Source organism: Lipotes vexillifer, unplaced genomic scaffold (assembly GCF_000442215.2).
Source record: "Lipotes vexillifer unplaced genomic scaffold, Lipotes_vexillifer_v1.1 scaffold496, whole genome shotgun sequence".
Classification (NCBI taxonomy): Eukaryota; Metazoa; Chordata; class Mammalia; order Artiodactyla; family Lipotidae; genus Lipotes; species Lipotes vexillifer.
Window position 1 is genome coordinate 7,291,787 of NW_006786690.1, and position 12,212 is coordinate 7,303,998.

At 51.4% G+C, this 12,212-nt stretch overlaps 1 protein-coding gene across 4 annotated transcripts in view; it reads left to right on the forward strand.

Moving 5' to 3' along the window:
• CAPZB (capping actin protein of muscle Z-line subunit beta) overlaps positions 1-12,212 on the forward strand; it is a 139,351-nt gene that overhangs the window by 2,779 nt on the left and 124,360 nt on the right. The window contains exon 1 of one of the 4 annotated variants that reach the window (XM_007459245.1): positions 156-681. The exons of 2 other annotated variants lie outside the window; for them this stretch is intronic. In XM_007459245.1, coding sequence (XP_007459307.1) covers positions 484-681 — 198 coding nt within the window. In that variant the 5' untranslated portion in view covers positions 156-483. Of the gene's footprint in view, positions 1-155; positions 682-12,212 lie in introns of those variants that run through there. One more of the 4 variants, XM_007459244.1, reaches the window with a different exon arrangement.

Below are 12,212 nucleotides of genomic sequence, written 5' to 3' on the forward strand. Positions count from 1 at the left end.
TTAAGTCTGGCCCCCCCCCCCTCCGCCCCTGGCCCCCGCCTGGACGTCACTCCCTTCCCCCCACTCCGTGGTCCGTTTCCCAGGACTTCTCACCACTCTCGGCGTAGCCTGCGTCAGCCTCACTCTGTCCGGGGCTTTACCCCTTCCTCCAGGGCCCAGCTCCCTGCCCTGCCTCTGACCCAGGTGGTCCCCTCCCCTCTCCCTAGGGCGAACCTTCTTTGCCGCCCCTGGGAAGTGAGAGTAGCTCTCCAGCCCGGGTGGGGATGGGGGTCCCGAGTCTGTGCCTTCTCAAGTTGGAGCGGTGCCCCTTCTGGGAGGCCGTCTGGGAGCGAGCGAGGGCAGGGCGGGCATCCGTATGCCGGGAAGGCAGCGCGGCGCTCTGCGGGCGCTTCCCGCGGCCGCCGCCTGGGTGCCGCGGGGTGCGGTGCTGGCGGAGCGTCCTGCTGGGACCCGCGGCGCCGGGGCGTGTGCGGGAGCCGAGGGATGAGGATGGGGGAGTCGCGGGACGGGGATGAACGCACAATCGCCCTTGTGAGGCCGCTGCCGTTGGGAGGCCCCCGGGCCCCGAGGCCAACAGACGGCCCGGACACAATGTACCCCAGCAGGCGCAGCCTCCCTTTCCCCCTCAGCTGTCAGCTCGTGAGGGTTGGAACTGCTGATTATGGAGGTGCCTCGGATCAGGTGAGCCAGACTCCGAGGGAGAGAGCTCGCTCCACTCGTGCTGTTTGTTTTGGTAATGAAGGCAGGTGCTCTGGCGGCGCTCTGACTGGCCCGAGGTTTCACCTAGGCCCCCACCAGTGAGTCCGCCCACCCTCCACATTGGAACCTTCTGCAGGGCAGGCCCAGCACCCAGCTTGGAAGGGCCAGAGGGCTTCTGCCTCGCGTGGCCAAGGCATCTTTGAAGGGTGGACTGAGATTAAGGGTGGCCACCTGCTCCTCTGGCCCAGTGCTGGCAGATGTTTGCATGTGGACTTTGGGCTCCAAAGAGTTTGGGGGCTCTAGGTTCCTTGTTTAAGGAAGGGATGTTGCTTCTGAACTAGGGTGACTAATTCAGAGTGGGTGAGTTTTTTCTTCATGCCTTCCTGTATGTTGATGAAAAGCATGGCCATTGTTATTGGACTTCTCCGATAGCAGTCCCAGGCCTGGGTGGGGAAGGACTTTTCCAGGACAGTTTTGGGTGAGGACTTGGAGTGAGGTTTTACAAGTTTGCTGTCAGGAAAAAAGCAGGGGAGGATGGTTGGGATGGCCTGGTGGGGCTGCTCAAGGCAGCATCTCTGGCAGTGGGGTGGGGGGGAGGGGGGGAGCATCTTGCCTTGGCCCTCAGTGCCTGAGTCTCCAGACCTGATGGGAAAATGCCTGTAATGACCCAGAAGGAACAGGATGATACATGAGGCTTCTCAGGAGTCCTGTATTTGGGTCTTACCTGGATAATGTGTAAGGACTGTGGAAGGGATGGAGGAAAAAGGCTAACTTTTCTGTGGGGAGTGGGAGCGGGGGGGGGGGGCTACTAGATGCCAGACACTGTGCTCTGTGCTCCACTTACTTAATCCACACAGAACCCTTTGAGGGATGCTGTGTATCACCATTTTACAGGTGAAGGAGCTGAGGCTCAGGGCATGGAGGACCTTCCTCAAGATGTTGCTTAGTTGACGGGAGCACATCTGTTAGGCTCTAAACTGCATCCTTTCCATTGTCCCAGGCTTCTTATGTGTTCTTGGTGATGCAGGCTTATTTAACATGAGCTCTTTGAGGGCAGCGGTTTTTGTCTTTTGTTTTGCATGTCTGTATCCCTGGGGCCTAGAACAGTACCTGGCACTGAAGGAAATAGCTTGGGGTGTGTCTTGAACTTAGCCACTTGGATTTCATACTCATTCTCTCAATAACTCGTTCTTAGTATCCCCTAGGCTTATAGGTAATTTCTGACTGCTTATTGTTCAGTTTATCCCCTACTTGAATATTCTGTCTAAGAAACCAGTGTAGACAGTTGGAGTAGGACAGAAGTGGTGGTGTGGGGTTGCGTAATAGGTAAATGTATTAAAACCACTGTGGTTTTATTTTCAGTAGGGTTGATGGTAGAGAAACCAGCTAGATCTCAGTTATCCGTCAAGGGAAATAGCAGTTTGAGAGTCTAAAGTGCGCTGGACTTTGGAGAAAATTCCGTGATTTCTGTTGGCATCAGTTACAAATGCATAAGCAAATGGAATTTACTTGCATTCTCTTAGCAGGTAATGCTCTCCTACTATCTGTAAGTGCTTTATAGTTTCAAAACACTTTTCCTTACCCAGCTCTAGCATCTAATTTAGGAATTATTGTCCTAATTTAGAGTTATGATTCTGGTGCTGGATGGTGGGGCTGTAGCATGCAGGGATGGGCCCAGCCCCCCTCATGAGTTGTCCCTCCAGCTCCCAGTTGGTTTGGCCTGACAAGAGATGATAGGAGAAGCCTGTTATATTGTTACAAGGTGGAACAATACAGTTGGTGTCTTGGCTGGTCTCCTGGTGTAGACCTCCTGGTGTAGGTCTGGACCTCCTGGTGTAGGTCTAGCTCCACTCAGACCCCACATGTATATACAGCCTTGTTTATTTAAACCCAACTGGCTGCTCTTTGGTGGAATGCTTGAAAAAAGTAGCCAACGATCCATAGCTTGAGATTAAAGAGATGCTAAATCATATGTTTGTTTGTTTTAATACATTTATTTATTTTAGTTTTAGCTGCTTTGTGTCTTTTGTTGCTGCGCACTGGCTTTTTCTCTAGTTGCAGCAAGCAGGGGCTACTCTTTGTTGGGGTGCACAAGCTTCTCATTGCGGTGGCTTCTCTTGTTGCAGAGCACGGGCTCTAGGCGCGGGGACTTCAGTAGTTGTGGCACGCGGGCTCAGTAGTTGTGGCTCACGGGCTTTAGAGCGCAGGCTCCGTAGTTGTGGCGCACAGGCTTAGTTGCGGCATGTGGGATCTTCCCGGACCAGGGCTCGAACCCATGTCCCCTGCATTGGCAGGAGGATTCTTAACCACTGGGCCACCAGGGAAGCCCTAAATTGTATGTTTGAAAGCAGATATTCCTATTTATAACTCAGAAGTCCTGTTCTTCTTTTACGTTCCTTGGGGGAGGGGAGAGGACAGATGACTGACAGCACACGGAAATGGTGGCTGGGCAGGTACTTTGAACATTGAGACTCCTGCTTCCCAGGCTGCAAAACTCTTGGCATTAGGCAAAGACAGTGGTGTGTTAGGAGTTGCTTGAAGCTCATGGGTATATTTATGAAGTGCCTTCTCTGTGCTGCTCTATGTGCTCAGGACAAGGAAGCCTGGTAAGGCAAACAAGGGTCCACGCCTTCACAGCTTATGTTGTTTGGCAGGGAGGCGTGTCACTCTTACCTACAGTTTAAGGAAGCAGAGCCTTGTTTAATGTAACTGCAAGCACACTTGGATGAGATAATGCAGGAGACTTCAGAGAAAGTTGGGGCTTGTGCCCGGCTTCAGCCGCGGCCTTGGGGAGCACGCCTGCCTTTGTTTGGCCGCCACCACGGAGGTGAATGGCACTGCACACACGGTCTGTCCCCTGCAGACCAGAAGCTCTCCCAGCCGGGAAGGTTTGTGCCACAGAAGTCCTGCCCTTCTCACCTGGGTAGCTACCATTGATTGAGGATCTGCCGTCATCCAGAAACCTGAGGTAGGACTTAGGTCCTACCCCACCCCATGATGGATGCTCGAAAGCTTGAGTGGCTGGTGTGAGGGGCGGGCCTGGGACTTGGCTCTGGGTCCCCCCGACTCCTGTGCCGGAGGCTCACTCTGTTTCTCAGAAACAGTGAGAAGTAGGGCTCACAGTACAGGCTCTTGTCCCATTTCTCCTGGAGGCAGATCCCACCAGTGAGAGTGGGGTGTGGAAGTCCAAAGGGTACAAGATCACCCACGTTAAGACCAGTGAGAGTATTGCCGTTTCCAAACTAAGGCTTTTAGAGATCAACGCTCTGGTGTGAGGAGGTGGAGCCTTGACCGCTGCCACGAGCTCCGGCATCGCTTGCGAAGTTAGGACTTAGGAGCCAGACAGCCTTGGGCTAATAACTGTACCTCCTCATAAGGCTGTTATGAGGCTGTTATGAGGATTAAATGAGATAATACTTGTCAAGTGCTTTGAACAGCATCTGGCACATAATTATATGTGTAGTGACTATTATTATCACCATTTTACAGATGAGGTTCAAAGGGTAAGTGGATAGTCCCTTTATAGCTACTAAGTGGAGGAACTGGGTTTTCTGACTTCAGAGGTAGACCCATTTTCTCCACTGCTTACTGCCTGCTGAAGGAGTATTTGGAGTTTGCTTGGCTTTGGGCTGTGTCTTGAATGAAGAAAGTCCCTGATAGAGCCAGAGGCTCTACTCCACCACAGAAGACAAGGCTCCCTGTGCTGTGGACACCACGTGTTGCTGTAACCTGATGCTGTATCTCAGGCTCTGGGTGCCTCGTCTGTGCCCGGTGGAGCCCTTTGTGAACTGAGTCCTTGCCCCTGCATTGGCAGGCGGACTCTCAACCACTGCGCCACCAGGGAAGCCCTGGTGAGCACTTTTGTCTTCTGCCTGCGCCACAGAACGTGGGCTTTGGGGTTGGGCTGATCTGGCGTGGAGTCCTGTCTCTGCGACTCAGTGTGTGACCTGCAGTGAGGATCTTACTCTCCCTTGGCCTCGGTGGTTTCTTGATGGGTAACGTGAGGATGGCATTTTATAGGGATACTGGGAGAAAGAAGTGAAAAATTGTAATGTGCTTAACTCAGTACTTGGTGCACAGTAAGTGGTAGCCAGGGTTATCATTTGTCTTAATCTGCATACTACAGAGTAAGGACACAAAGAGAAGCCGAAATCCCTGTCCTCTAATCCGGAAGGGGAGGCAAGGTGCATCCAGAAAATGAAGTGCAGCAGGGAGCCGGGAGGGGGGGTGTGGGTGGGGGTGGTGGTGGGGGTGGAGAAGCCTTCAGAAGGGCCACTCGTCTGCCCATCCCTGCAGGCTCGCCCGCAGGCAGCCTTGGTGGGGGCTGGGTGTGAACCCGGGGAGACCTTGCCCAGGCGGAGAGGATGGGGTGGGTGCAAGGGCCTGGAACAAGAGCAGAGGTTGGGGTGATGGTTGGCCTTGTGAGTTTGGGGACCATCCGCAGAGTGGATAGCCAGTGGGGGAGCCTCGGTCTCGGGAGGGAGTTGTGGAGCGCCTGAGTTGCTAAGCTAGAGAGTTTGCATTTGATCTGGGACAGTGTGGAGCCAGTTAGATTTTTGACAGGGCAGGTAGAAATTTGAGGAGGCTGGCAGAGTTGTGGTATTTTAGGAAGGGTCATCTGGCGTGGTGTGCAGCCGGGAGGGCCCTGGAGGGAGGCATTCACAGGCGTTAAGCCTGCGAGGTTCTAAGGGTCCTGGCTGCTGTGGGGATGGATAGGAAGGGGTGGGTGAGAAAGATAAAGATAGGAAGGCAGAGCCAGCCGTCGTGATTTACCACCTCTGGGCTGAGGGGGAAGCTTCTGCCCCCAGAGCTGCCCTGTTCAGGCATTTGGAGAGGATGCTTTATCATTGACCCAGCAACTATTTTGGGGCAGTTTAAATCCCAGATAGTGGTGCCTGCAAAGCCTTGATATGCTACTAATGCCTGAACGGGGATTTCAGTCTGGTTAGCCCAGTGACCCAGCCGCCCAGCCCTCCCACATGGGCAGGTGGCCCCGAGTCCCGCTCAGCCTGCGCGTCCCCATCGCCCTCATCACGCAGGCCCGCCTGCCTCCGGAGCCCGAGCTCTGGACGCCGGGCGCCTCTGCCGCTCACGTTTGTTCCATCAGGTCATTCCTTCCGTGGACGCTCACGCAGCAGTCAGACCTATGAGAACACGGGTCTTCAAGTTAAATGGAGGAGGCAAATGGCAACAGGCAGGTCTGAGATTCTGCCCTACTTGGGCATCAGTGCAGGGGCAGCAACACGTCCCTTCTCCGGCTTCCTCCTGTTCCCGCCCCGCAGCTTTCGGACAGCTCTGGACATCTGTGAGAGGAGCCTTCATCTGCAACTTTCTAGTGATACATTTCCAGTCTGGTAGTCCTATTTCTTCTAAGGTAGCAACCCTGGCGTTTACACCCACCTGCCCCAACGGGTTTATTGTGAGGATTGAGTGAGTTTGCATGTGGCAAGTGTAGACAGTGCCTGGTACTTCTGTTGGTGCAGCAGGAGTGATTATTTTATTAACATGGATGGTTGATAGATGGTGTTGTATTTAACCTCCCAGGCAGCCTGGATGCAATTGGTAGTGGCCCCCAGTTCTGCTGAGACCCCGAGAGGCAGAGTCCCCGGCCCACGGCTGGCGATCTGAAGGGCTTCCAGCCCAGGGCTTTCTGGCCGTGAGGCTCTTACCACACTGCAGATTGCAAGCGGTCCTTTTCACTGGCTCAGACCCCTAACTTCTCCACCCACTGCTTAAACTGCTCCCCGAAGCTTCCTCTTCTAGCACTGAACTCAGCAGGACCTCTCTGAGTTAGAATCATGGTTATTTAGCGGGATTTGGGCTTATTGCCTCAAAAGTTTCCATGAGATTTGGGCAGAGGACTCATTACGGTTACCAAGTGAAATATCTTTAGTTTAAAATGTTAGGGTTACATAAAGATGGTTTTGCACATACTCTTTCTGCTGGGGTCAGTGACGAGCAGCCTCCCATCAGGTGACCTCTTCCCTTGTCAGTTGCGGCCCTGAGAGGCAGGCAGACAGTCCAGGTCTGGCTTTGCTCACGTGTCATGCTGCTTCTTGAGGCTTCTTCATTATGAGGCTTTGGCCCTGAAGGGGTAAGTCTGAGTTCGCATGGATGGGCTTCCTGCATGCAGTTTTATGCTCAGAAACTGAGAGGAGGAGCGCTTTATCCACTGCACACTCCTGGTGAAAAGTGATTTAAGGTACTGTGGCCACTGAAAGACCTGCTCTTGAATTTGTCTCTGTCTCACCTGTGGCTTTGTTTTTTATCAGTCCTTTGCTTCTCTGCTGAGCGCAGCTTGGTCAGTGCGTGGTCCCTGGGGCTGGATGTGGACCCAACACAGCAGTGCTGGCTGGGCCACTTCAGGTTCTTGGCTCTGTGAGAGTTTCTTTCTTTCTTTCCTTTTCCTTTTTTTTTTTTTTTGCCACACCACACGGCATGTAGGATTTTAGTTCCCCGACCAGGGATTGAACCCACGTCCCCAGCATTAGAAGTGCAGAGTCTTAACTGCTGGACCACCAGGGAAGTTCTTCTGTGAGAGTTTCTGATGTGTACTGTCCTTGCTTTCTTCTGTTTCCTCTTCCAGACAGCTCCTGTCTCAAAATCTCTTTCAGCCATAGTGGGTGTGGAGCCCTGGTTGTCCTGGGATTTGAGGCCTCTGACTTGGTCTTTTTTTTTTTTTTTTTTAAGCACAAACATCATTTATTTTTATTTTTTTATAAATGTATTTATTTATCTTTGGCTGCGTTGGGTCTTTGTTGCTGCGCGCAGGTATTCTATAGTTGTGGCGAGCAGGGGCTACTCTTCATTGCGGTGTGCAGGCTTGTCATTGCAGTGGCTTCTCTTGTTGTGGAGCACGGGCTCTAGGTGTGCGGGCTTCAGATGGGCTCAGTAGTTGTGGCTCGTGGGCTCTAGAGCGCAGGCTCAGTAGTTGTGGCTCGTGGGCTTAGTTGCTCTGCGGCATGTGGGATCTTCCTGGACCAGGGCTCGAATTCATATCCCCTGCATTGGCAGGTGGATTCTTAACCACTGTGCCACCAGGGAAGCCCTCGGACTTGGTCTTGAGGAGCAGGAATTGGAGGTGCCCTGAGACAGCAGTCTTCCTCCCATAGGTTGTCGGGTCTCTCTCCTGGACTTTGTACAGTACCGCCTCTCTTCTGCCTGTGTTCCTGCCGGATGCACAGTCACTCTCTAATTCTCTCAACCCCAGCTCTGTGAGGTCTGTTTCCTCATCGTGCAGATAAGGAAACTGAAGCTCAGAAAGGTTTAGTAACTTGCCTAAGGGCCCTGGCTAGTTAGTGGCAGAGTCAGCATTCTGATCCAGGTCCATCCACTCATGCCTGTTGAACTCTGCTGTCCTGTTCCTCTCACGCATGGACCCACCAGGATGCTTATTTTACAGATGAGGAAACTGAGGTCGAGAGGTTCACCTATAGGTCCAGCCACGGAGGCTGAAGAAGTCTGGGTGTAGTTTAGAAGTTCGGAGGGTTTTTTGGTTCAGGTTGTTGAAAAGGAAAGCAGCTGGAACCTTCGGTCTGTTTCTAGAAAGATACCTGCTAAACCGTAGGGATGCACCTTGGCTTTCTGGGCAGCACCGTTGTTCTTGGCATACATCCTAGTCATTGTGACAGCCCCTCATTGATGAGACCATACAGGGTGCCCTGGACTTTTTCCTGTGAAGCCTGTCCCAGCCTGGGCACCACAGACAGTGTCAGGTTGCCCAGGAAGCTGAGGGGAAAGACCATACTGGCCGTTTTAATAGTCGTATGACCTTGAGCAGCGTGAGCTGGTTACCCTCACGATGCCTAATACGTTCTGTCTCTCGTCCTCGGAGGGAAGACAGATGCTACATCCCCTTCTCAGAGCTGTGAGTACTGTCGCCGTGTTCCACTGTTCCTGGCCCGTGGGCCATGGCTCCATGGTGTTGGATTGATGAATGTCTAGTAGGTCCTTACTGAAGGTAAGTGCCCTCCCCGCCACTGGGTTGAACCACATGAACTTGCTGTTTTCCTTGGTCAAAAATGGCTGAATATCAGTATTTCATGTGGTTCAGCCTAATACAGACCAAACTCTAGGGCAGGGCGATTCCAGAGTGAAGCTTTCTAGCAAATGTCCAGATCTCCTTTGGGACATGAGCCCTCGGCCACACCTGGCTTCTCAGGACATCAGTGTTGGGCTCCTAGGAGGTCTGTGTCACTTGAGATGGGCGTAACAGGAGTGGAAGGAGCTGAGTGTGGGGTATGCCCTGGGGTTGGGTCAGTGCTCTCCCTCTTGTCGGGCCACTCCTGGTGCTGAAGGCTGTCGGAGGGTCCGGCGGAGGCGGGACCAGGGCCTGGTGGGAATGGGGACCCTAGCTGCGCCGGCATTCACTGCAGCTCTGCCACGTGGCGGGCGCTGAGCAGTTGGCCCACAGTCACACACCTGGCTGTCCTTGGAGTTGAAGGCATTCTTGATTCTAGAGTCCAGGGCAGTGAAGGGCAGGTTTTGGAGCCTGACCGCCTGGGTCGCAGTCCGAACCTGCAGCCTTGGAGCTTCCTTCACTCTCTGCCTCAGTTTCCTTGTCTCACAGTGAAGTGGTGGGAATAAGAGGATCTGTTTCTGATGGACTTAATGAGGGTTAAATGAGTTAATACATGTAAAGCCAGACACAGGAGGACATTAACTACTTTTATTAATAGTACTGTGTTATTACCAGCAACATGGACTCTTGGCATGTTATTAGAGCCAAAAGAGACTTGAAATGTGTAAACTCCCTCTGCTTTGTGTTGGAAAGAGTTGGGACTTCACATCTGTGTCCATCTCCCAGAGGAGGCGTTGTCTCTCCTAGATCTCACTGGAAACACACCCTGTTAGTACAGGCCTTGCCGAGCACGCACCTGCATCTCCATGAACAGGTTGCTTGAAATGGTGCTTTTGTTCTGGGTTATAATAAAAGTCACTCTTCTGGAAAATGGCTTAATTTTTTTTTTCTTTCTTGGCATGAGTGGCCAACACTGGATTGCCAGTTACATATGGTGCCCAGCACCTCTGAGGGGAGCAGGGCAGGGTGCTAATCAGTGAGCCTCATCCCCCGTCTCCCCCGCACCTGCCCTGGATGTTCTGATCCATTTTCTCCTTTTCTGAAGGTGGCATGTTTTCCCAGGGGCTCTCAGCTGCTGCTAACCAGGGTTGCATTTGTGAACTGCTACAGACCCGCCAGAGTTCACTGCCTCAGGGGTTTCATGTTTTATTTTTAAGAACATGTGTTTAATTTTAAGGTACGTAGAGTGTTGGGGTTTAGGGGTATAAGAAAGAGGCAGGATACAGTGGGGGAAAAAATGATTGTTGGAAGGCAGCCTGGTATATAGTATAGTGGAGGAGACCCCTGGATCTGGCTGCTTAGGGACTGTGTGAGCTTGAACTACCTATTTCATCTCTCTGAGCCTCAACTTCCTCATCAGTGAAATGGACGTAATATCCTCCTCTTCACAGAGGATTAAATAAGAGTAATACACATGAAATGCTGTAGCTCAGGCCTCATATGATGGCGCCTTATTACCTACAGCAATCTCATCATTTGTCTTGCAAATTAGCACCATTCCATAGGGAAGAGAATTGGATTGACTAAAAATCCCTGTATTAAGGAACACTGTAAATCTGAAATGCGGGTGTCATGACGACACTAAGGAGAGGCCCTGGCCACCAGCTTCCCAGGGGCTTGCTCTCGGGCCGCTCCCTTACACAGAGCAGGCCTCTGCACATTGGCTTAGAGGATTTATCACGCAAGGGGACTTGCATGGCGTCAGCCTCTCTGTGCTGAACCTTACAAGTGCCGTCTCATGTTATCTTTCTCGTTGTCCTGGTCATGCCCCCATTTTGCAGTTGTGAAAATGGAGGCCAAAGAGGTTAAAGTGAATCTTGTAGAGGATCACATTGCTAGTAAGGGGCAGGGGTGGCCTTTAAACTCGATCCTTCTGATTCCAAAATCCAGCCCTCAGTACACACTGGAGGCTGGTCCAAGGCTGCATTTTCATGTACAGAGGAAAGTATAAGTACTTTCCTCTGAACATCTAACAAATGTTCTTTAGTACTTTTTAAATTCTTTGCCACTCAAAGCAGACTGTTAGGTGACTGCTCCTAGTTTGGCTTAGATGCCTTGGAGCCCATCTTAAGATGTGGGAGAGTAAGCATGCGGTAGTTGCAGTTCTTCGTTTACAAGGAAGCCTCATGTCCCGCATAGAAACTTCTAACCCACGTCAGGGGTGTGGAATTGCTTTTGAGGCCTCAGGCACTGCTATAGTCTTTATTCCTCCCTTCCCCATCTCCTCTGCGCTGTGCACATCCAGGCGGACTCTGAAATAACATAGCTGTCAGGGAGCAAGCTAGCATTTGAACTCGGGACCAGCTCCATGCCCTGGCTGTGTCACACTGCAGCTGGGGCCAGAAATGAGCAGTGAGGCAGTGGTTGCCGCTCTCCTAGATAACTAGTGGATAAGTGATTATTCCAACCCGAAGAGGTAAAACCATACAGAGGTACTGAACAAGGTTCCTGTCCTCAGAGAGGTTAGAGTGCCGGGCTGTGGGTGTCAGCATCTGTCCACAAGATGGGCAGGGTCTCCACGTCCTTGGGTCAGGGCAGCCTCTATTACTTGTCGTCTCGTTTAGCACTAGGTGATGTTCCTGGGAAATAGGTCCAGTCTTCCCAATTCCTTAACTACCTTGATTTCTTCATTCTTTCCTTTAAATAACCTTCTCCAGAGGCATTTATCTAACTGCTAGCTAGAATTCCCTTGTCCTTTTGCCTCCGATAAAACTGGCTTTATAGGGCTTTTGTGTTGATGGACTATTGGTTTCTTTCCTTTTTTTTTTTAATTGAAGTATAATTGACAACACTGTATTAGTTTCAAGTGTATGACATAATGATTCAACATTTGCATATGAGGGACTGTGGTTTCTGAGCTTGCTGAATTCCAGATGGAGAGTACACAAAAGCATCTTGGGAATTTTCCCCCAGATCCTGCTTTTATTTTGATTCCCTGGGATCCGTTTGGTACATATTGATTGTCGAGGAAGCATTTCTTGAAACAACAGACAAGAACTGGTTGCTGTGGTCCCCAAGGATGGGCTGTCCCATCATGTGCCTAATTGGCAGAACATGGACATATAAATAGTGTTGGACCTTTGTGTGGTGAGCTCAGAGTGATCTGTGAGGCTTCAGTCTTACTCCAATGTCCTTGTGTGGCATTGGATTAACCGCTACAATTCTGTGAGTTGAATTCCATTACATGCCAGTCTCTTAAGGAAAGGAAAAAAAAATGATTTCTAAGTCTCAGGTGATGGGCTGTGTACTGGAACAAGTACAGCCAGATTCCAAATCAGCTGAAGCATTCAGCAGGCCCTCCAAGTCAATAAGGAAAGGGTGGCAGTACATCTGTTACTACATACTTTACTTAGCACTTTACATGCATTATCCTGTAGTTAGTTTCCAGAATTCTCCTAAGAATGAGGTCTTATGAATTTAGGACTTTATGTAA